A 25051-nucleotide genomic window follows, 5' to 3' on the forward strand; every position below is an offset into this window, starting at 1 on the left:
TATGTCTACACCTAAACATTGCAAATCGCAGGAAACGGAAGCTCGGCCATGTCTCAAGTGTAATAGTTTTGATGTAATTAAAAAAAAGACTGTGTCTTGTCTCCCCGAAGAAGTTGCCAGAGTTAAGCTGGAGCTACAATCTCTACAGGTTAAAAATACAAATTCTGTGGATGCAACTACCCAAACGAGGGATCCAGTTACAAAAACTAAGGCGATTGACACAAGGGACCTAAAGGATCCCAAATCACTAGGTGTAACCAGACACACACAGTGTTCTAGAGGGGAGACAACAGATTCGTCAACATCCCCAGAAACTGATCAGAAAAGCCAAAAAAAAAAAAAATCAGAATAAACTCAGCAAGAACCAGCAACTGGAGTCAGACGTTCCATCTGGAAAGTCAGTATTGATAATTGGTGATTCTATCCGCCAACGAATAAGAACCCGTGGATTATTGAGGCATGTTGCTCTCCGAACAAACAGAGGAGCTCGGCTGTCAGACATCAGGAAAATTCTCCAGAAAACCGATCTTTCGTCCTTTCAGTCAATAATCGTACTTGCCGAGGGGAATGATGCTGCCAACGACAGGGAATTGGAGACCAGTGAATGTCATCTCACTGAAATTGTACTCGAAATCAAAAGGTCTCCAAATACAGAAATATCCAAATCTGAGATACCACCACGACGAGATGCTGATGTTACCCACATAAATGTATGATATGATTTGTCTGTTTGGAATATAGTATCAACATGATCTCTCTACAAGATAAGTTCAAGTCATCAGGTATGTTCTGGAAAGATGGGATTAACTATCCGACAAGGGAACATCTACACAACTGAATTCCTATAATGCACACATTCCGGTCATCAAAGCCCGCCATCAGAATGGTACACAAAACGGAAATGTGAATGTGTGTTATTATTGCGGTGAAAATGGTCATTCCTCACAGAATTGCAGGCATGAATGTAAAATTGTTTGCTGGATCTGCAACTCTTCAGGACATAAGGCAAAACACTGTTTCTATTAGGAATTCGGCAAAGATGAAATTGCCGAAAAACAATTTTCTTGAAATCAAACCCCTTCAGTGTTTTAGATAATCTTTTTGGTGAATGTGGTGAAATATCATGTAAAAGCTCATATCTCTGAATTCACACAATACTTATATATAACTTAGATCAAGTCAAGGTTTTAAATCCCATACAGGATATAATAATGAAAATGATTTTTCTATAAAAAATGTATCTCCTAGGAAAATTCATAAATGTACATCCCAAACTACTAGTTCATCAGAAGGAAATTTTAACTTACTAAATCCTGAAATCAATGAGAATCCACAGAAGAAAATGCAAGTTCTTTTTATTTTGGACTCATCAAAAAAGGTCTTAGGTTTGGGAATCTAAATATCTGTCACATCTTGCCTAAAATTGACCAGCTTAAGCTTCTTTTATCAGGCTATCATTCTATTGAAGTATTTGGTATCTGTGAAACTATTTTGAATGAACAAACATACAATTGTGAATTAGAAATTGATGGATTTAATTTTGAGAGGAGGTAGATTAGGGAAATCTGGATGAGGAATAATTGTATATATTTCAAAGAATTTGTATTACAAACGTCGCAATGATTTTGAAACAGGTGACATAGAAACAATATGGCTTGAAATTAACATCCCAAATTCAAAACCAATTTTTTATTGTACCGCACATAGGCCCCAATCTGCCACCACCTGCTGGGTAGGAAGTTTAACAAGGGAGATAAATTGTTCATCCCGCTGTGAAGATGCTGAAGTTATTTTGACAGGTGATTTTAATATTGATCTGATGAAGGACCCCCTAAGATACTGGACCTCTGCTTTTGAAGAATATGACTTTTCATAGATAATTAATGTACCCTCGAGAATAACAAATGTCTCCTCAACCCTAATTGATCATGTATATACTAATCTACCAGAGAACATGTGTGAATCTGTAGTACCGCCAATTGCAATCTCTGACCACTATCCCATTTGTTTTACAAGAAAATTACATGATTATGTTAAGAAGTATGAGAACACGGAGATAACATATAGAGACTTCAAGAAGTTTAATGAATTAAACTTTCTCTCAGACCTGGAAAAAGTTTATTCTGAATCCTTAAATTCATTCTCTAATCCTAACGATGCATTAAATACATTTTATTCACTTTTTAATGCTATACTAGACAAACACGCAAAAATAAAATCTAATAGAATGAAGTATGATGCAAGACCAAAATGGTTAACCCAAGAAATTCTTGAAGCACAGCAAAGTAGCGCGCAGTAACTTTAATATAAATAAGGACATTGAAAACTACAGATTATGGCGAAATAAAGCAACATCACTAATTGAAAATGAAAAAAAAATTATTATTATGAATCAACTTTCGAGCAAAACAAAAACCCACGATGTGGGATGCATTAAACGAATTAGCTTCTACTCCAAAAAATTAAAGTTCAACGGCACTTGAACAAAATAATATGGTAACAAGTGATACTCAAGAAATTGCAGAGATATTTAATTCTCATTTCTCAAATGCCTCTGCTAAACTCCTTGATGGAGTAAATAAAGAAGAGTGTGATTTCGATTGCCTTTTAAATTATATACAGTCTAAATTTGGATCAGAAAAGTTTTGTATCCCGCTTATTAAGCCTGACGAAGTGCTTTCCTTACTAAACAAACTAGATGTCAATAAATCATAAGGAGTAGATACCACCAGTCAACGTTTATTAAAACTTACTGCACAAATAATACATAAACCTGTAACCCATATAATAATTACTAGTATTACTTCAGGTATTTTCCCGAAAAGTTTCAAACTTGCCAAAGTTACACCTATTTTAAAAAGGGAAACAAGCTAGATCCACATAACTATAGACCCATTTCTATTTTACACACATTATCAAAAATTATTGAAAAACATGTGTCAAAATATGTACGATTAATATTTTCAGACTTTAATCTTTTAATAGAATCTCAATCAGGTTTCAGAGAATTGCACTCATGTCAAACAGCCCTTACAAAAATTACAGATAAATAATAATATGAAATGGACCAAGGCTAACTTGTTGGTACTGTCTTTCTCGACTTCAGTAGGACATTTGACTTGGTTAATCATGAAATTCTTCTTTAAAAGCTACAATTTATAATTTTGATGAAATAACTTTGCATTGGTTTCGATCATATTTAAGTGACAGATTTCAAAGTGTCCCTCCGCCTAACAAAGAATCATCTTATCAGCAAGTCAGAGCGGGAGTTCCACAGGGGTCTATACTTGGTCCTTTTCTGTTCTTATTGTACATTAACTCTTTACAACTTATAGAATTGTTATGCAACAAACACTGAATCCTCACGTCATAGAAATATTACTTAACCATTTCCCCGCAAGCACTTTATGGCGGGGTACAAGATTCTCTAAAGTTTAGCGTAAATAATATTTTGACGTAAATTTTAATTAGAAAATAACTTTTTCTTATTTTGTGAGATTAAAGCAAGAATAAAATAGTTGGAATTTGGCTATAAATTAAAGATTAAATGAACTTTTTATAGTGCGTGAAAATGCGTGAATGCGGGGAAACGGTAAATGCGTTATTTTGCGTTAGAAACAGGAAATGGTATATGCGTTAAAATGCGTGACTGCGAGGAAAGGGGTTAATGATCTTCCATCTTCCATTTTATATCAAAAATTCAAACATAGATTTGTTTGCTGATGATGCTTCCGGCAAAAATTCCCAATCTATAGTAAATTCATTATAAATGGATATTGCTTGTATAGAAAAATGGTGCACTCAAAATGAAATGATACTTAATGCCTCAAAAACTAAATGTATGTTAATAGGTACACATCAGAAGAGATCAAAATTCTTAAACCACGATTTTCGTTTCTACGTATCGAACCAGAAATTAGACAATGTATCATATGAAAAAATTCTTGGGTTATATTTAGATAATTCTTTACAAAACAATGTTCATATCGACCATGTGTGTAAATCTCTGTCACGTTAAATTTCTGGACTCCGTAGAATTAAAAAAATATCTGCCTCTTGAAACACGTAAATTGTTTTATAATACATACACCATGCCTACCATTGATTACTGCCTAACAATTTGGGGAAATACGTCCAGATCAAATCTTGACAGAGTTCATAAATTTCGAAAACGTGGTGCAAGGTATATTTTAGATGCTCCCCCTGATGCACCCTCACGACCCCTTTTTGATAATCTTGATTGTCTTTTTTTGAACAACTTACTGTAAATAAATATGTATTGTTATATTAATCCGTCTTTAATTATAATTGTCCTACTTATTTGCATGAAGTGTTTCAATTTCAAATTAATAACCAATATACTCTTCGATCTAAATCCAATGTTGATTTGTGTGTGCCAGTTCATAAATGTAAACTGTTTGAAAATTCTTCTAGTACTCTGGTGCCGTATTATGGAATGCTTTACCGGTGCACATAAAAATGTCACCAACTCTTAATGCTTTCAAGAGACAAGTAAAACTTTATGTAAAACAATGTCAAAATAATTTGTGATTCATATTTTATTGTATTTGTCTATTTATGTTATATTTATAATATGTCTGTATGTGTATAACTATGTATCTTTATATTGTTAAATGTCAGAAGGCCCTGGGGAAAAATACTGCTTACACTAATCAGGTTACCTTCTTTAGATAAAGTATTATTATTATTATTATTATTATTATAAATTAATGAAAATAAATGAAAATGCGGAATAAATTAAATTGAATTTGATAGAAAAAAATGTATTTTTCTATTTAGAAAAAAAGAAGGGGGAGGGAAACACACCCAGAAAAGAAGATACTGGCTCAGAAATGGTTTTGATAAGTGAAATTTATTTTTAAAAAAGTGGTAACACTCTGAGTCTCCAAATATGATTAAAAAAATAATTGTAGAAAACCTGTATCAATATATAGCTTTCTGTTTAATTGCCAGTTGTTTGCATTTTTTTGTGTGTGTATGTGTGCGGCTTGGGGGTTGAAACTATTTGCTTTAAGAACACAGGGGGAAACTTACTTCCAGAGACGCCTTCCTCTACATCCGCTCATAAATATATTGGAACTTTCTGTACTGCTAATATTACAAAAAAGAAAGAAAAGCAAAATGCATAAGACAGAATTCACGACATCATAACTTAGGATACGCTTAGATGCTTTTGTCTTACACCCTAAGACCCTATATGACGTATCCTGAGATATTCGTATGATATAATTATCTTAGGAAGTATCCTAATACATGTACACGTCTTATGACACATCTTAGGGAATTTTATAAGCATGCCTGCTGTTGTCTAATTTAGCCTTACTTGACAGTTCTAAGAAATGTATTATAGGATTAAACGTTCTTTTTTCAGAATTTATCGATGTGTAAATTCTGCCTTTTTAATCACAAATTGAATAAAAATGCGAAGCACTTTTATGTTAAGTTTGTGAGTAAAAAGACAGAGTTTACACATCGATAAATTCTGAAAAAAAAACGTTTAATTCTTATAATTGCAATTACGAATTTTTAAAATTATTTCTCTTTGAGGCCGCCAAACATTCCGTTATTTTGTACGGTGTAGGAATACTTCATGCCGCAAAGAAACGAATACAAGATGAATATCGATAAAATTCAACTTAAATTGTCAAAAAAATCAATAAATAAACTTATAAAAAGTCATTGAATGTTGTTTAAGTCAACAAATATCGTAAATACGCGCATTCACCCGAATAATTCGTACTTGACCATGGCCATGTTGACCATGGCATGTCCGAAGGCGTCCTCGATTTGCTCTGGTTCGTTAAAAGATTTAGGGAGAATATGGGAGCTGTAGGATGTAAATATAAGAATTTGATGCTGATAAGGCAAGAGTCTGAGTAACATTTCTTTTCCCTATCACAAAGATACCAACTGAGCTGATATGGAACGTAGAAAAAATGACAGCATGATCAGTATTTTTTTTAAATTCACATTCGTGATCCGACAGTGACATAAACATAATATTCCCGCCTCTCAGTCCTGTTTAATTGTCGCCAGTTTTATTTTATTTAATTAAATTTGAAGTTCCTTGTATTCAATATTTAGCTAAAAAGATAAGAAATAACTGCTTTTATTGTTTAAACGATAGCCCAGAAGCTTCGTCAAGAAAGTTCGTCCAATCAAAACAAAACAAACAGACAGAATTTGTTCAATATTGATATATTTTGTGACATTTGACCTTTTCACTTCAGAACTATATACTTCTTTCTTGGCAATAGGGTATGCAGTTTTTCATTGCGAAGTTCAAAGTGTTCTTGATGTATCGCACGGAAACGAAATTAAGTGTTACAGACAGACAGAAATTCAGACGGGCGGATGGACAGCTGGACGGACATCGGACAGACAGATTAAAATTAATATCCCCCACTTTCAGTGGAAGCGGGGGACATATACAGAATTCTACTGTGTTGTGTTGTGGAAGTAAGGAACATTTCAGCTTCAGATGAGATAGATTTTTGAACTATGTTTTATTGAAACTTGTGATAACTGCGTTGATGATGCTGTTTTTCCAACAATTTTCTGTCTATAACGTACATGTAAAATATGCCAATGTTCGGACGGGAACACGATAAACACGATAGAGGCTGGGGCGTTCACGGTATTTTTTTTTATAGATATTTTATACTGAATTTAAATGACTTTCATCCTCCTGGATTAAAAACCCCCTCACAGCAAGTAAAGGTGTTTTACGTATAAACAACTTTCATCTATAAATACTGTGAAAGTAATGCAAACTATTTTAAGAAAATAATACTATAAATTTATAAATTTATTCTATCTATGAAAAGAACTCTTTGTTTATTGTTAATTAAAAATTATCAAGAACTCGTTTAGATCTAAAAATAGAAAAGCAGACTGATGTAAATAATAGATCTTCACCTGATATCTTTGTCTTCCAATCTTTGTATCTTCCCACATAGGAATCTACAAAAGAAAAAAAATATATACTACTGGAATAATTAAAATATGTCAAGAAGGCATTTAAATAGTCTAATTGTACTCTTAAGATTAATATTGAAAAATAAGATCCATCCCCAAAATCATTTTTAAACCAGCAGATTAAGGTAACTGATCACCCACTTTCTGTATGGTGAGAGTGGGGGTTGAGGTCTTGAGACTTTGGATGCTATGATCAAAGATGTATTAAGTAAATGTAACAGTTCTGTCCAGAAATCATTATTTGGCGACCGCCAGATGAAATATTTTATTTCTATCTGGAACCAACTGGCCACCGTGCCTCCAATTCGACTACAGATCGTGCATGCGTGTGTATCATGTGTATCTAACTTATTTATGATTTCGGAAAAGAGAATTAATTGAATTTTATTACATATGGATTTACATTTTAACTTACATCTAAACTAAGTGTACATTTTATTTAATTTTTGTATTTATCAGTGATTAATTGTCATCTCTATCTCGAGATATAACACATTATGCTTTAAACCCGGAAGTGAGCTTCTAATGCAACTTGCTATTAATCAGATGAGTGTCTTTGACTGGCGAATGATGCGTTTTAGGTAAGAAATATGAAAAAAAGGTTGAAAGAATGCGTAAGCTATCCCATGATTATTACATGTAACCAGTGTTTAATATTAAAATTTTAATATTAAAAGGAAAAAAAAAATAATGATAAAGAGGGAGAGAGGGAGGAAAGGGTGTATGGGCACTGGGGGTAAATTATTGTTTGAACGATGATAAGAACCTTTCAATGTGTGGCCTCTGTGTATTAGAATACACGGCAAACTGAATACTACTATATGGCCCAGCGTCAGGATTCTTTTTCTTTACGGAATAAAAAAGATAAATGTGAAACATTTTACATATAATATGAAAGGCGAAATCATTTATTTGAACATGACGTGGATGTTCATTGATCTTTATCATGAAGTAAGGTGAGAATAAGGGTCTAAATATTACTTTATTTATTTTAGCAGAGCAAAACAAATTGAAGAAAATGCTTCTCATTTCTGCATATCCTAAATGACCCTTCTATAAACACATCATTCATTTGCAAAATTTTATAAATTTATACATTGTATAACCAGAAGTCTCTGTCGAGACTGTAGCTCTACTGGTTTATACTTAAAACAAAGGAAGAGAAAAGTAGCAATTGGGACTTGAAACTTTAAAACAGCAATAAATAGAAAAAATGATCCTTGCCACTCATCAAAATAAAAACCAATGCACAGAATTATGTATCTTACTATAGTCTACTTGTGTGCCAAATTATATTGTAATCGGACCAAAACTGTCATCTTCGCTAGCCAAGGGTTTCTGATACGCTACTCTCCTCATAAACCCTTGGCCTACGGTGTTCATAAAAATGGGGATTTTTCATATCAAGTGATCTATCAACCTTCTCATGACATTAGCCAATGAAAAACGTCGTACTTTAGCGTCACTGTAAACAGTAATGGCGGCCTCCATAGACATTGACGTTTTGAAAGAACGATTCAATATCCAGGAGCTGAAGCACATTCAACGTGTAGGAATATGTGCAATATTAAACGGAACGGATTTGTTCGTAGGTTGTAAGACTGGGAGCGGTAAATCCTTGATATATGAGTGCATGCCTCTGTTGATGCCAGACTCGAGTGTGCTTGTTATTGCCCCATTACATTCTATCATGAAAGAACAAACAGAAAGACTTCAAAAGTTGGGGTTTTCAGCTATATGTGTTTCAGACAAGGACTTTAATGACCCAAAACTTACGAAAATGGAATGTGATTTTATATTTGGCAGTCCAGAATCCATCTTGGGAGATGGAAGATGGCGTGAAAGATTGCAAGCTCCTGAATACCAAAGAAAAATAAAATTAATTGTGGTGGATGAAGCGCATACGATAGTGCAGTGGTAATTCAGTTTCATTGAAAATTAACAAAAGTTTATCATTTATTTTAGTAATATATTTTAATATCCGATACATGTCAAAAAATTCAAGGGGACAATGTTTAAGAGATGTATGGGGGGGGGGGGGGTAATGAAACAAAAATCTTAACTTATTTAAATTGTTATATTCAATATCTTTTGGAGAAGGTATATTTTGAATAAAATTTCTTGTCTTATTTGAATTGTTGCAATATTTTAAATATAATTTCTTGTCTTATTTTAATTGTTGTATTCAGTATGATTAAATCCAATTTATGTTCCATTTTCAGGGGGATTGGCAGAAAAGAGGAAGAACCTTTTCGAGAGTGGTTTTCCCGAATAGGTGAATTGAGGTCACTTCTTCCTAAAACACCCATGGCTGCATTGACCGCAACATCATCAGCTTCTCAGAGAAGAGTCATTTTGAATAAACTTTGTTTCAGCAAGCAGGCTGAAGTGATTGCAGAATCCCCCGACAGGGAAAACATCAAAATAACATCTGCTCAGGTGCCTAATAATGAAGATTTACATGTAACATTTGGTTGGTTAATAGATGGATTAAAGGCAAAGAAAGAATCATTCCCAAGACATGTGATTTTCTGTGAAACAATTCTGACAGTCTAAAAGATATATTCCACTTTTGTTGATTCCCTAGGAAAAAATTGTAAATACTTTAATATGTTTCATAGCAAAACAAAAGAAAGCTTAAAGGAAAATATCCGAACAGACATGATGCAAGATGGCTTAATTCGTATTCTTATATGCACAAATGCTGCAGGAATGGGGGTCAACTATTCCTATTTAGAAAACATAATTCATTATGGATTGCCACATGAAATGGACACCTTCGTGCAACAGATGGGTAGAGCAGGGCGAACCGGCGAACTGTCCCATGAACTGATACTTTTCAAACTTCACAAAGGGATGTTGAAAAAAGTGGATACAGATCTTGTCCAGCTGGCAAAAGACACTCAGTGCCGACGTAAAGTTCTGTGTAATTCATACCTTTGCAACAAGGAGGACATAAACCCTTTACATAACTGTTGTGACGTTTGTGAAAAAGAATGTAAATGTGGTGTCGAGTCGTGTCCAGCAACACACCCAGCATGTATGGAAAGGGAGAGCTATTGTCCCAGCATGGAACGTTCAGTGTCAGACTCAGATCGTGTTCTCTTAAAAGATAAATTGATGGCATTGAAGTTTTCTTTATCTATTTCAAGCACTTTGCTTTCGTCTGAACTGATGCATGGCCTAACAGACAATGTGATTGAAGAAATCGTTGCAAAATCTGACAAGCTTTTTTCTCCACAAGATATTATGGCAACTCTGCCTATTTGGTCATATGAATTTTCAGAGAAAATATGTACTATTTTGAGTGAAGTGTTTGGAGATATTGAGATGTATGAATGTGATGACAGTGATGATTCTTCGAATTTTGATTTATGAAACACGATTATCATAATTGCATTAACTGCAACTATGCTGCCTATTAAACAGTGGCCATTATTAAAGAAATAAAAAATTCCTAGTGCATATTTCTTTGATGTACATTAACTTAAAATCATTTTGGTCATGAAATTTTTAACTTTAATCTGTTCAAGAAAAAAAAAAATTGTAAACAATCCACCCCCTCCCACTTTGAGATACTAGTACAATTATTTTGACACTTAACTTTGATTAATTTAATTTGAAATTCTTACCACAAATGTCTTTTCAATTATAAGTAAAGAGTATACAAAAATACATGTATTCAGATTTTTCCTGTTATTATTAAAGACTGTTAAATTCTTTTTATGTCTTTTTCAATTTATTTTTATATAATGTAGTACAGTCAAACTTAATTATCTTGAACTTGATAAGAATGAAAAAAACTTTGGTGTATCCAAGGTTGGGATTACATGTAACGAGGATAAGATGCTGCAAAAAAAAATAGAACTTCCAAATCAATTTGACGGATGAAGATATTTGTGTTCAAGATAACAAAGTTCAGCTGTAGCTCATAACGAGCATTATTAGTACAGTGTGCATCATTGCAAACCAAAACAGAGGCCCATGGGCCACATTGTCCACCCAAGTAGCATTTCTTAAAACCAGATTTTCCCCCTTTTAATTTCTACTGTGACCCCACCCTATCCTTAGGGTCATAATTTGGACAATTTAAATTCAACACTATCCGAGTACTTCTACATAAGTTTCAATTTTTCTGGCCTAGTAGTGCAAAAGATTTTTCCTTTATATTTCAGTGTTAAACTTGGGATTTCCTATTGTGGCTCCGCCCTACCCCCGGGGATAATGATTTCAGCAATTTAAAATCTAGGCCTACAATGATTTACTTTTACAAGGATGCTTTATTCCAAGTTTGGATGAAATTGGCCCATTGTTTATTAAGAAAAAAGTGAAAATAATTTATAGATGGACAGACAGCCGATGGACAACGGATGATCAGAAAACCTCACTTGAGCTAAAAACTACACACATACTTTTCAGTTCAATATATTTTAATTAAGTGAATTCAATCTGTGTATATAATCAATGACACATACACTGCTTAATGATATATTTCACTAATTTTACTTTCTGTTGAAGTATATTATACCAGAACTTTGTTAACAGTCCCTGGATACTTACATGAAGCAGTCATACAATTAAGTCAAAATTTCAATCAATCATGAAATAAATGCTTGAAAATTAATATGGACAACAAAGAAAGGAAAATTTGAAGATAAAAAAAATTTCTTGAGTTCCAATTTCTGATAACTGTATAATTAGACAAGTTCTTAAAAGATCACTTAATACAGTACATGAACTTTCAGTCTAGAATGATTTGTTTGTCTGGTTAATTGACACGTTTTACAAGGAGATCCTCAAATAAGTTCAATTTTAGCTCTTTGCTTCTGTGCACTTATCCACTTGTGGAATGTTGTAGGATCAACCTTTTGAAAGGGATCTACAAAGTTTGCGAAGACTCCTTCACGACCTAATATAGTTTTCATGAGCTGCCCTTTTCCTATCTCCTGTATGATCAAGGAGATGTCTGTCACTTTACTGACTGGTGGCCTTGAAGTTCCAAAATGTGATCCACATTGCTGGATAATGTTTTGTTTAATGTCATCTTGCACTTGACTTGAAAGTGCAATAACTCTGGCACTGTCATATGTCACATTAGCACCTTGAGATCTTAACTTCTGCTTGATGGCATTAACATTCATCTCCACAAGTAAATCATTTGGAACATTTTTACCAATTCCCCCATTGGTGTTGGAACAACAATTCCATTTATACTCAAAGGCTTGACGAGGTGAAAGTAGTGCATTTTCATACGCAAGAAATCTCCATAGCCACAATCTATATTTTGTATGGTGAAAAGCATCGGCGAGAAGCATTTCAAACTTTGCAATACGGAATATTCGGTTGCCGTCTGCCATCTGATAGGCATCATATGTATCACGAAGTATTAACAAACATTTCATGAATGAAGCTCTGGCTTCTGCAACACCATCCTTTGAAGAAGGGGTGGTTTCGCCTTTCTGTGGGAAAGTCCAGTTGTGAACATTTTGCAAATGCCTTTTGAAATGGCCCAAAGTTTTGTATTCTTTTCCACATTCACACATGTACACTTTCTCTGCTGCACTGTAGCATGCCTGTAACTGGGCGCTTTGGTTGTCCATTTCTTCCATTTCATTTGCTTCCAAGAGACCAGTACCTAGGGAAATAAGTATTAATTTTTTACTTTTGAAGACCTATTTCTGCAAGTTATAAAAGAAAACTTTTTCACTTATGAAATCAAACATAGTAAATCTAATATTAAAATGTATCAATTTTGAACAAGCAACTGTCATGTCTTTACATTAATTAAAAAAACAAACAAACACTAAACCCATAATGTGGATTGTAGTTTTTCATTTATACTATTTATTGACCTTATTATCTTTTGTATCTCATAATTTTACTTTCTTACCTTTCTTGATGTAAACGTCAAGGATATGTCTTCCAATGGACTGTAGCCACCTCAACTTTTCTTCATTTGGCCAGGTTGATAAGAGAGGGGGGGGGGGCTTATTCTGTGTTGGAGAAGACTCCAAATTTTCCATTCCAAAATATTCCAGGAATGCACTGCAGATGTAGCCATCTAAGACATCCTCAATAAACGCAAAGTGTGCCCTGTTAATATAGAGTATGAGGCCCCCTGAATATTGAAGTCAATTTTGTTAGCTGTTGGTGTCAGAAGATAATCCACAACTATAACTTATTATGAGTGCAAATGCTAAAAAACAATTCCAAAATAAAGCCAAATATCAATAAAAATATTGAAAACATAAGAATACAGGTACATGTACTAGTAATACATTAATTTGCAAACTTTTAACTTGCTACGATGATGTGCAAGTATCCTTTTTTTGTCACCAGAGCAAAAATAAAAAAAAAGAGAGACTGACTTGGTATTGAACATTTAAATACCTGAATTTCTCTGTGACTGTGTCATGACCATGAACATCTCTTCGGTTCACGATATTACGGAGCTGGAACAAGGACCCCAAATCTCTTGCGGACTGGCACTTGTAGAAAGTTTTGAAGATTCCCTAAAAAAGATATTAAATTTTAATAAAAAGCTTTTACATACATTTTTATATGTTCATCAGTTATAAAAAGAATTCTTGTTTGAGTGAAAATAGGTTTACATTTGTTCAAAAATGATAACAAACACTTAATACTTTGTACTTGATTTGAATACAGAGAATGAGAAATATTTTTATAAGAAATAGCATATCAAAGCATAATTAAGATTTTTTTTATTAGTAAAAATAAACATTTGTTAAAATTAAATTGACAACTGATAACTTCTAACATAATTACCAAGATATCCTTAACCTGTTAACATTCAAGCCCACTTGATCAAAATAAAAATATTAACAGATTTATTCTTCCTACAGATTTAGTGCAAATCAATCAAATGCACCTTTGTCATTGACAATTTTAGAAAAAAGTAGACCCAAACACTTACAATGTATCACATGTTTAGATTCTTTAGTGAAATAGATTTTGAAAAAAATGAATATTCATGTGAGCTTAAATGTGAAAATTTTTACAAATGTTGAAACTCATGCATCATAATCAATCACCTGAATTGAAATAGAAACTGAAATGAACAATCCAACTCAAACTCTCTGCTCTACAAGTATACCACAAGTAAATTCATTATCCTGTGGAATCCCTCTGGCCTATGAATAACCCCTTTCAACTGGTCAAAATCATTAGGGGAATTCAACATAGCTAACTGGGCCGAGTAAGCCCTTTCGTTGGTGAGGACGTCTCCTCCAAAAACCTTCTTTTTTATAACCTCCTCTTGAGTATGGCTAATGTAGTTTTCATGAACATGCTCGAGTATTGTAATCATATCCTCTGATCGATTTTCACTTTTGTCCAACAAGTCTAGAATCGAGAAGTTTGATTTTCTACCACTTTCTTCAACATGAGGATGTTCAATATATGATGGTATGCACTTCTGAAAATCCTTCAATGCCAGAATGTACTTTGTAGCAGTCTTTACAATGTGGAAAATCATGTCATTTTCTAAGCTTTCACACTCTTCTCTATCAGGGACAAATTGACTGTTAGGTACATGAAGTATGTCAGCCTTTGGGAAATCATCAGGTAAGTCCAAATTGACAATTCTTCTTTGTACACCAAGCATTAAAAACCAATGATAACTCTGAACCTGCTTTGTTTTCGTCATTGAAGATGGTCTCTGCGTCCAATCAAAATTGTCTCCTATTATTTCAACTGGTGGAAGTGGTGTCTGAAGCTTTGATTTACACGAGACAAGAGCCACCTGAATATGTATCTCAGATCTTTCAATATTTGCTAAGGTATTCAATACTGTTTCTTGACCAATCCCTGATGCATAATCTACTTCAGGCAAGTGAATGTCACTGCTCACTTCAATTCTTGGTAAGGTAAGAGTTTTTGATTTTTCAATCACATTGGAGGAATCAACTGAGATATATTTTTCTGAACCACTCGATGCTTGACTATAAAGGGCAGAGCAACTGTCACCAGATTTATTATATGCATACATACTCTGAAGAGGCAAAGACTCACCATTCTGATTCTGTGACAAGACTGTCTCATGCAGTTTATTTATGCAAGAACCTCCCTCCAGGCTCGATACAACACTTTGCTGAAGGCACTGACTAAGTCCTCCATACTGACCATGGCTGAGGTGGGAATACTGGAGGAAATGTAAAAAGATATTTTAAAGCAAATATTCTGCACACTTTAAAATGTTTAGAAACATGAATTGCACTATAGATACTTAAAATTAAGAAAGCAAGATGTGTTTGTATAAACACCATTGCCAGGTGATGAAACTGGACAATATAAATAATATTTGATCTTGTATGCACAAAAAAATATACTGAAAACCTTTAAGATAAAATTACTTATTGTGTATAATTATGTATTTCTTGAATCAGTACCAGTACAGCAGATTTAGTTAGATCATCTGCTGTAGCTTTTATCTCTTCCTCCTGCCTTTGTTGTAAGACTGTGTCCTTTATCCTTTTTCTCTGCACTTCCTGAAGCTCAACTTTCTTTTTATACACTGCTTTGGGTCCAACTGTTAGTCCCATGTTGTTCAGCAACCTAATAGTCTGTTGGTGAAAAAGATATTATTTAAAAACTTATAAATATTATCAGTAAATACAGATCTTGGATCACAAAATGCTTAGTAAGTAAATATTTTATGCTTTTCAACATTTTTTTAGAAATTCATTTCTACAGTGCAACCTATTTGGAGTGTACATAATTTTTACTTGAAAGCTCATATACCATAGTTTACCCATCAAACTACAGGCATAAGAGTATTATTGTACTTATACATAATTTTAATCATTACTCATTTGTATTTCAAAAATTACAATAAGAGACAAAATGTCTTTGTTAATCTTTTCACATAATAATAACCTCATCAGTAGCCCCTCCTTGGTCTAGAATTTGACCAATCACATGGTGGACAGCTGACATGTGATTGTTCCTGTTGAACAGGATGACTGAGGCTGCAACCGATAACCTCAACGTAGTGCAGTTCCCCATCACACTTTCCAAGAAGTTGTTCAATACTGGACACTTCTCCTGTAGCTCTTTGATAAATGGCAGCAAATCCATCCCACATAAAGCCCTACCCGTTGTATTTCGGAGAAAAGATGGATTGTTTAGCTTGCACATGGTCTTTAATTCCTTCACAGCTCGGTCATTTATTAAGATGTGTATGTCGTTTCTTAGCGACTCTATGGCAACAATTTTTTTGGCAAGTGTTTTGCTTTTGTCCCCTCGAAGTATGGACTTTAAAACATCTTTCCATTGTCCTTTAACAATTCTAGATTTTACTACTCCTTGTAATTTGCCTCGGTAAGAAATCTGTAGAAAAATTATATTGAATAAACAGGCAAAGCAGTGACAGTTCTTCTATTATTTAATGGCTTTAGGAGCTGAACATGAAATCAAAGTAAAATTAATCTTTACATCCATATTCTAACATGTTCTAACAAGGCACGAAGATGTATTTCTGAAGAGGTTATAGTACTTTATAATCATTTGTTTTTTCTACTGATGCAAAGTGCAGTCTGCTTTTTCTGAGATATTACCATGTGAAAAATTTCATAAAAGTTAAACCATTTTAAAGCTATCCTGCTTACATTTATTATCTTGTCAAATAAAATTTATCATGCTAAAATCTATAACATTTTTGAACTAAGCAATTTAATTCTAACAAATACACGTAACTCACCCTAATACTGTCTGCTGGTGGATCTTTAAAGAACAGTTTTCTGCGTTTTGAGGATTTGGGGGTTAAAACAGGTCTGTCCTGAGTGACCGTGGCCTTATAAGGTGTCCTCTTTTGTTTCGCAGGAAAGGATTTCTTCAACTTACGAGGTGTAGGACTGTGAATAATGTGTCTTTTGGGGACTGTTTTTGCAGGAGAGCTGGTCGTAAATGTTTTAATCTTGGCCCGAACCGCCTCAAGAATTTCATTTTTTTCAGCCTTTAATGAGGCTAACTTGTGTTGTAAATCGAAATCGATTTTCGAGAGACGATTCAATTTGGTAAAGCAGGGAACACATACATACTGATCAGTGTCTAGTATCGGTCTCTTAAACACTTCTTCTAATTGACTTTTAACCTGAAATACCGGAGAAGAAACCAAACGGCGTTGTTTAGGGCCAATTTCACTGACATATATACAGCACGTCGCTGGAATCGCTAGCGAGCTGGAGGCCGCCATGCTGTTATCTTTCGGAACATTGTTTAGGAACGCTTTTCTTTCATGTCGGTAAACAGTTCGGAAATATTCCGAATAGAGATTGTCGATGACGGCATATTTGTTATGTACTTGTTGATTGGGCGACCTGTATGTACTGAAATCCAATCAGAACTCTGGAAAAAAACCCCTTATTTTTATGAACACCGTAGGCCAAGGGTTTATGAGGAGAGTAGTGGCTAGCGAAGATGCAAAACTGTAGGAGAAGCATTTTAAAAGAATTTCTCAGAAACTTCTATTTTAGTTACCATAGCAACACCGTTCATTGAAATCAAAAATCAATGCACAGAATTACATATCTTAGAGTAGTCAACTTGTGTGCCAAGTTATATTGAAATTGAATTAAAACTGTAGGAGGAGTAGCATTTCGAAAGGAATTTCACAGAAATTTCTATTTTTAGTAACCACGGCAACACCGTTCATCGAAATCAAAAACTGATGCACGGAATTATGTATCTTAGTGTAGTCTACTTGTGTGCCAAGTTATATTGAAATTGGATCAAAACTGTAGGAGGAGTAGCATTTCGAAAGGAATTTCACAGAAATTTCTATTTTTAGTAACCACGGCAACACCGTTCATCGAAATCAAAAACCGATGCACAGAATTATGTATCTTAGTGTAGTCTACTTGTGTGCCAAGCTATATTGAAATTGGATCAAAACTGTAGGAGGAGTAGCATTTCGAAAGGAATTTCACAGAAATTTCTATTCTTAGTAACCACGGCAACACCGTTCATCGAAATCAAAAACCGATACACAGAATTATGTATCTTAGTGTATTCCACTTGTGTGCCAAGTTATATTGAAATCAGACCAAAACTGTAGGGGGAGTAGCATTTTGATAAATTGTTTCCAGACAGACAGACGGACAGACAGACAGACAGACAGACAGACAGACAGACGGACGGACGACGGACGCATTACCATCGCATAAGCTCTTCTGGTCTCTGACCAGTAGAGCTAAAAAATGTAGTGACGCGTAAAATAAAAAAGAAATATTTAGTAATTGCATTCCAATTTGATATCTTTTGAAAAGATATACTTGCAAAAGCAGGTGACGTACGTAATAAGTTTTGGAAAAGTAATGTCTGTGTGGTACCTTCATAATCAGGATCAGTAGCTCCCCGTGGTAGCTTATAGGGGGAAGTAGATTCAATTTCCCCGTCTTTCCCTCCGTGAATCTGAGTGTTGTTGTCAATTTTTTTCTGCGTACTGTTGCCAGTTCGCTCTTGTGTTCTGTTGCCAAGTTGATCTTGTGCATTTTTGTCACTTTGCTCATCTGTCTTGTTTGCGATCTGTTCTTGAGAATTGTGATCAATCTGCTCAGTTGCATTAACTACAATGAATCTCTTTGAAATGAAGAGAAATTCAACATCATATAAAATGTAGAGTTAAATTTACATCGATAAAAAATGAAAAGAAAAATATCAGATTTTTTCTCTCAAAACACATTACCTTGAGATTGTGTCGTCTCCGCTAGCAACAGCATCTCATTTTCAGCTGAAAAAAGAACAGAAGAGATATAGAAAAAATACAGAAAATTCGTTAAAAAAACATACATCTGATATTAGAAATATAAACTTTGCCGACTTTCTTCATTAAATTTAATATTTTCCCATTTGAATAGAATACCTGGTATGTCTTTTTGTTCCTTATTTTTTTTATTCTTCATTCTCCTCCAAAGGACCACAGCAATTGTCAAAACAACGGCAAGTATAAACACTGCAGCAGTCAGACCCCCTGCAATCTCTGCTGCATACGATGATTCATATTGAGGCCCGGGTGTTGTTATTTGGATATCAAATGATGTGTTGCTGGTAACAGTGCTCCATGAGCTGTTGTAAAAATAAGTAAAACCTAATTTCACCTACATGTTAGACACCTTGGCAATCAAGTCATTTCAAAACTTCGTTTGCAGATATTTAAAATCTCAGATATAGACGAACCTGTAAAGAGATTTATAGAGATCACAAATAGTATGCAATGCAAACAAGGAGCAGAACAAACACAGATCTTATATAAAAGAAAAGTAAAAAAAAATGATAATAATAAACAAAAAAAAAAAAAAGATGACATCAAATTTTTAGTTGGAATAAAACAGGTTTTGAGAGTCTTGAGTGACTTTGCTGATCAATAATAAAATAAACAATAAAGAAGCAAAAAGTATAAACAATATTTTTAAGTTTTCAGTTAATAAATCGGTAATTTTGAAATTGTAACATGTATTTTATTACTGGCAAATTTGAATCATTAAAGATATCGAATCTTATTTCTTGAATCTATTTAATATTATATTAGTAAAGACTTTTAAGAAATCATTTCCAAGTAGCATTATTTATTATAAAGGGTGTAAAGAAATTTCGTTCCACATTTTTCTTTTATTAAAAAAAATACGACGAGAAGATGTTAACAATTTGTGATATTTCATGTTTACAGTCATTTCTTGCTACTGATATGGTTTTTAACTGTTTTTTATTGAATCAATAAGGGGAGGGCAGATATTAAAGCAGATGATGTCTGCTACTAAAAATTCGGGATGACACATCTTTCTGACATATATCAAGCACGCACTTTAGAACATTATCTCAAATACTATTAAAAAATTATCAAATCTGTGAAAAATTTCAAAATGACAAACCTATTCTTACGAAAAGTAATATATCAGTCTTATACCCATGCTCATCAACTTGTCTGATGCAATATAAGCTATGAAGACACAGAAGTAAATTATCCTTCATTTTTGCTCAAAATGACCAGCATGTCTATCATTTGGGTGCTTTAAAGATGTTATTTATTTTTCATATAGAAGAAAAATCCTATAACTTCCTGCTAGAAATGAATTGCTATAAATCTACAGCACACAATTCTGATTATTTCAGACTTGAAAATCCGTCTCTTTAGTAAAGTACTACTTCGAAATTTTTGAGTTCCATATCATGGAACGAACTTTCTTAACACCCCTTATATCTAAAAATAAAATGAAGTTACCAGTAAAGATTCAATATAAAAAGTGCAAGATAATGAAATCTATAGGTGTTACAGTAAAACTTCTCCAAACCGGCCAGCTGCCGGACTGAATAAAATGGCCGGACTAGAGGGGTGGCCGGTTTCCTGAGAATCTAACAAACTGGAGAAATGCAGAACTATGTGACAGATGTTAGGGAAAATATATAATTATTGTCTACATGTTATTAATTGTCTGTGTACATGCTATTAATTATCGGCAGACATGTTTTCTTATAGTCTAGAAAAATGAAAATTATTATTAGAAAGGATAAATTCTACATACTTGTTGATTTTAAAAAAATAAGAATAGAAAAAAACATGGAAAGTTACTTTATTAACCATATGCGAAGAAATAAACCAGACCCTTTACCTTAACTGAACTCTATACAGTATACTGCATGTGTATCTGTGTTTCGCTTACGTCATTTAAAATTTTTTTTGTACTTCAGTTAAAAGTAAATAATTAAAACATTTATGAGCATAACTTCGGCTATTCTTATTATGAAATGTATGTTAGGATAAACATTTTATTTTTTTTTTTTTCTTTAGCATTTTTTAACGATGCCCAATTTTAAGGCCGCTTATGTATATTTAAAAAGATGATGCAATATGGCGTGCGATAATTTGTTAATTCATTCTCTGATTTAAATTTATTAGTTGCTTGATATTTTATTAATTCAAGTTTAATTAATGTTGATCATATGTACACAGCTTAGACCAGCCATTTACGCAGACTGGCAAGATGATTACCCCTTCAAGACGGTTAAACAATAGAGAACCCTATGAAGCCATATTCAGTCATATACAGCTTAGACCAGCCATTTACGCAGACTGGCAAGATGATTACCCCTTCAAGACGGTTAAACAATAGAGAACCCTATGAAGCCATATTCAGTTTTTCACACCTCTGACTTCTCATGGGTAGGCTGTTTTTCACACCTCCAGTCATTATAACCCCTCCGGCCAATGACAGTTAAATTTCTTGCAATCAAAAAGTGGCCGGTATGATGAGGGGAATTTTCCTATGTTTCTTAAATTTTGTTCTTGGAAAAGTGGCCGGTGTCCGGTTTTCAGGGGTGGCCGGTTTTATGAGAGTTTATGTGTAAAGAAATGTTAAGGAATTTGCCGGGACTTATAAATTTGGCCGATATTCAGGGAGAACCGGTTTCCAGGGGGGGGGGGGCGGTTTGGAGAAGTTTCACTGTATTCATACATTTATAATAGTTTCTAGATACATGTAAATATGGTTATTTTAAAGTTATGGAAACAAGAACATGAACAATTAAAACCATATACATTTCGTTAATTTTATTTGGGTGAGGGGTGTATAAAAAGATACTCACATATTAGGACATGAGGATTCAGCAAGAAAACATTTATTTTCTGTATTGATGCTTTGACAAGCAGGATCTAAATACAAAATAATGATAATAATAAAGATTTGAATAAATATATCAATGAATCAATTTTACTTAATGCAATGTTGTTTTGATTCTATTTTAAGTAATACATCTTAATAAAATGACATTTTTAAAACGATGATCTTACACAGGTATATTGTATTGCTTTGATAATCTTTGTCAGGACAACCCGCTGAAAATCCAAGACAATTGACGTAATAAAGGGTTTCCCCGTCAGTTTCCAAACAGTTGCCTAAAACAAGTGAAAAAGAAACATGTTAGAATTAGTAAAATTGGAAACAGACTATATTGGAATTATATACAACGTTAAATAGTGAAGCATCTTTAAACAAAATTTCACGCAATTTTTTACAAATTATTGTGGCATCGTTAAAGATTCTCAAAAAAATTGAAACTTCAGCGAAAGGTTCCTATAAATTGTACATTCAAGTTTAATTAAACTGGGGAGTGACTCGTACGGGACGACAATGAACGAACAAGCTTTTGCATATTAAAATAGAACATCTTTTTCCCGTAAATGCCAATGCCATGATTGATCTTTTATATTGAAATACCCTAAGGTTACATAAATTCAAGTCTGTTTTAACGTTGCCCCAGGGGTAGGGTGGGGCTTCAATAGAAGGTCAAAGTTTGAAATAGAGATATATAGTTAAAAACTTAAAAAATCTTTTCTCCAGGAAAACAAAAGCCATGATTGGTTATATTTCTATTGACAAATTCTTAGGTGGTGTTAATGATTCTGTACAAATGATGGCCCCGTGGGAGGGTTTGACCACAATGAACAATCTAAGTTCCACATAGGAACTCATGAGAGAACTCATATAAAAATTGTTTTCTCAAGAACAGGAAAACCATTATGTTTATTTATTTATTTCGAAGCATTCCTATAGCTAGGAATTGTAGATTCAAATTGTTCCTATCATCACCCATGGGGAAGGGTTGGACAACGATGAAAGTACATACATAAAAGGGGAAAGTCCCAGTTAGTCAAAGAATACCAAGCATACTTGGTTTATTTAGACTCAAGTTTGTTCATGCCTGCCATACAACCACCTCCCATTTCAGACCCGTTCGGGACAATTTTCAAAACTGAAATGATTTTTGCCTTTTTTTACTGGCCACAGTCACGGGTGAGCAATGAGAGCATGTACCACTGTTTTCTTATTTAATGCGCATTTTATTTCTCCTCTAAGCACAATGAAATTCAATGAATAAATAAGTAAATAAATGAATAAGATGAAATGAAAGAAGAAGAATACGGTTTTGGTTTTAATTGCTCTAGGAATATATTGTTCCTTAAAAGTTATGAATTTGCTTTAACAATAGTTGAGTATGTGAATATTGAAGAAAATGTCATGAAAGAGGACCATTCTGGAAATATGAAGTCGTTTATTTGGTATATTTCCAAGTTTTATTCAGAAAAGTCCCAAAATGACTCATGTCTGTGCTTATTTCCTTTGGAAAATAATGTCTGCTGCCGTGGTTTACTGAAGGATATATTATGTAAATTGCTTTAGAACACACACATTTGAGAATTTTTGAGGTTGATGCATGCAGATTATGTTTTCTGAAAGAAAATTCCAATTGAAATTTTGATGTATTTTGCAATTTTTTTTTAAAGAAAATACAGCTAAATGTTCAAATTTATGACGTCAAAATTAGCATTTAGGAGGTCATAAAAGAAAACCCAGTTATGTATTCTTACTGCATTGGATATCCATGATTCAGAAAGAATTTGCATTTGAATTTCTTTGATCACTTTTATAGTTAGGAAAAATACAGGGCTATATTCGCATTGAAATTATACCATGTTCTTTAACAACTTAAATAATGAATAAGTAAGGCAACAAATAATAATTAAAGTGTGTTACATTATCAAATTCTTTAAACTTCATTTTTGAATTATTAAATTGTGCTCGTTCTAAATTTTCAAACAAAACAAAACCTTAAATGAAAGCGGTTCTATTTCCACTATTGAAGAGTTATAGATCATAGTGCGCTTCTTTTGCAAAAAAGTCGGAGAATGTACAAATCTCGCGGGATTTCTTGGACAAACGTAACATAAACATGTAAGCAACACGTTGAATGACGATGAACAAAACCTAAAAAAATGCATACGAAAGTTGTTATTGTCGTGGAATTTATTTAAATCAAGAGTAGAGATGGCAAGGATATTAGTTTACATCTATTGGTGACCGTATGTATTTATTTATTGCAATGATATACATTTAAAGTTAATACACATACCTTAGAAATATCGTATTTTTATGAATAATTGATATAGTTAGGATTTTCGCCCTTTTTACATATGTCTTTTAGTTCTTCTATTCTTTAGTTAGTGTCACAAATGCACATAACATCTGATATTGGATTGATACTGGCATGTTTTGTATTATCCACAATGCCATGCTGTCCCAGTCAGACGACAAACGCGCTTCTAATTCTGAAGAGTTCTCTAATGGAAATATAACGTATTGCGTAATTAAAATCTCGTCAGATTGCATTTATCTATGTTTTGTAATTCAAATACTTATTTGATATTTTTTAAATAGATTCTAACACATTTCATAGAAAAATGTGTTTTTTATAGTGTTTCAGAATCGGAGGAAAAATACAATCGATTATCGAATCGGAAACACCATTTCGATTCATAATCGAAAATAATCGGACATTTCTCATGTTTCTTTTTTTACATTATGAAAGATCTTAATTTTGTATTGTGTTATTGATAAGAACTAAAGAAGTTTGAACTATTATTAAAGGAAAGGATTACACTTGTTTAAATATCAAAGAAAAATTATTTTAATAGTATAACATTATTAAACTGATAACTTGTATAGACAATTATGTTTATTTTTTTAATGACATCTAAACATGTTTATGATTAAACTATATTGATCAATTTAACATGCTGAAAATTTAGATTTTGATTTAAAAGATAATAATTTTCATTAACGTTTTATTCCTCTACATTAAGAAAAAAAAAATAAGTAAAAGTTCAACAAGTTTTCTAACCTTAATTCATAAATGTTCACATTTGAATGGTATGCACAATTTAAAAATAACATTACTTCTTTTGAATTCCTTATATAATAAAAAAAATAGTAGCAAAGTGTTTAACTTCTGACTGGCCTCTTAACATTTACCATAAAAAAATAATAAATAAAATGTGAGTGGAAAGTAGAGAATGTGAGAGCAGAGGAAATTCAGGTTAAAAGACGATTTTTTTAAGTCGTGCTCTTAATGGCTATATTTTGTCATCAATTCTTTTGCTGCCTATATTATTATTTCTAATGGAAGGGAATATTTTTTTAGATTTAGACATAATTATTTTTTTTATGAATTATTCACTGACTTGGTTACCAGTGGTTACAAG

The 25051-nt window shown here is 33.2% G+C and overlaps 2 protein-coding genes and 1 pseudogene across 3 annotated transcripts; 1 reads left to right on the plus strand and 2 right to left on the minus strand.

Moving 5' to 3' along the window:
- The first annotated feature begins 8320 nt into the window (after positions 1-8320).
- Positions 8321-10624, plus strand: LOC134274585 (uncharacterized; annotated as a pseudogene).
- Positions 10625-11285: 661 nt separating this feature from the next.
- On the minus strand, positions 11286-17418 carry LOC134274586 (uncharacterized). 2 transcript variants are annotated; one of them, XM_062756862.1, is made up of 6 exons: positions 16718-17418; positions 15895-16347; positions 15408-15581; positions 15031-15160; positions 13390-13511; positions 12958-13092 (listed from the first exon to the last, which is right to left on the minus strand). In XM_062756862.1, the coding sequence occupies exons 1-5, from the start codon at positions 17210-17212 to the stop codon at positions 13444-13446; spliced, it is 1320 nt and encodes a 439-aa protein (XP_062612846.1). In that variant the 5' UTR covers positions 17213-17418; the 3' UTR covers positions 12958-13092; positions 13390-13443. The 2 variants fall into 2 exon arrangements, with proteins under 2 accessions (XP_062612847.1, XP_062612846.1); XM_062756863.1 differs by lacking the exons at positions 15895-16347; positions 16718-17418 and adding an exon at positions 11286-12634 and having other exon boundaries at positions 12890-13092; positions 15408-15548.
- LOC134274587 (uncharacterized) lies at positions 17236-21907 on the minus strand (the record flags this gene model as incomplete). The annotated part of the gene is made up of 6 exons (XM_062756864.1): positions 17236-17345; positions 18312-18584; positions 18704-18748; positions 18881-19083; positions 21598-21664; positions 21803-21907. Coding segments are annotated over 6 exons (803 nt in total), but the record flags the coding sequence as incomplete, so codon positions are not given.
- Positions 21908-25051: the final 3144 nt, after the last annotated feature.

The sequence above is a fragment of the Saccostrea cucullata genome, unplaced genomic scaffold, assembly GCF_032062105.1.
Source record: "Saccostrea cucullata isolate Sc308-1 unplaced genomic scaffold, CSIRO_AGI_Scuc_v1 ctg7998, whole genome shotgun sequence".
NCBI classification, from domain to species: domain Eukaryota; kingdom Metazoa; phylum Mollusca; class Bivalvia; order Ostreida; family Ostreidae; genus Saccostrea; species Saccostrea cuccullata.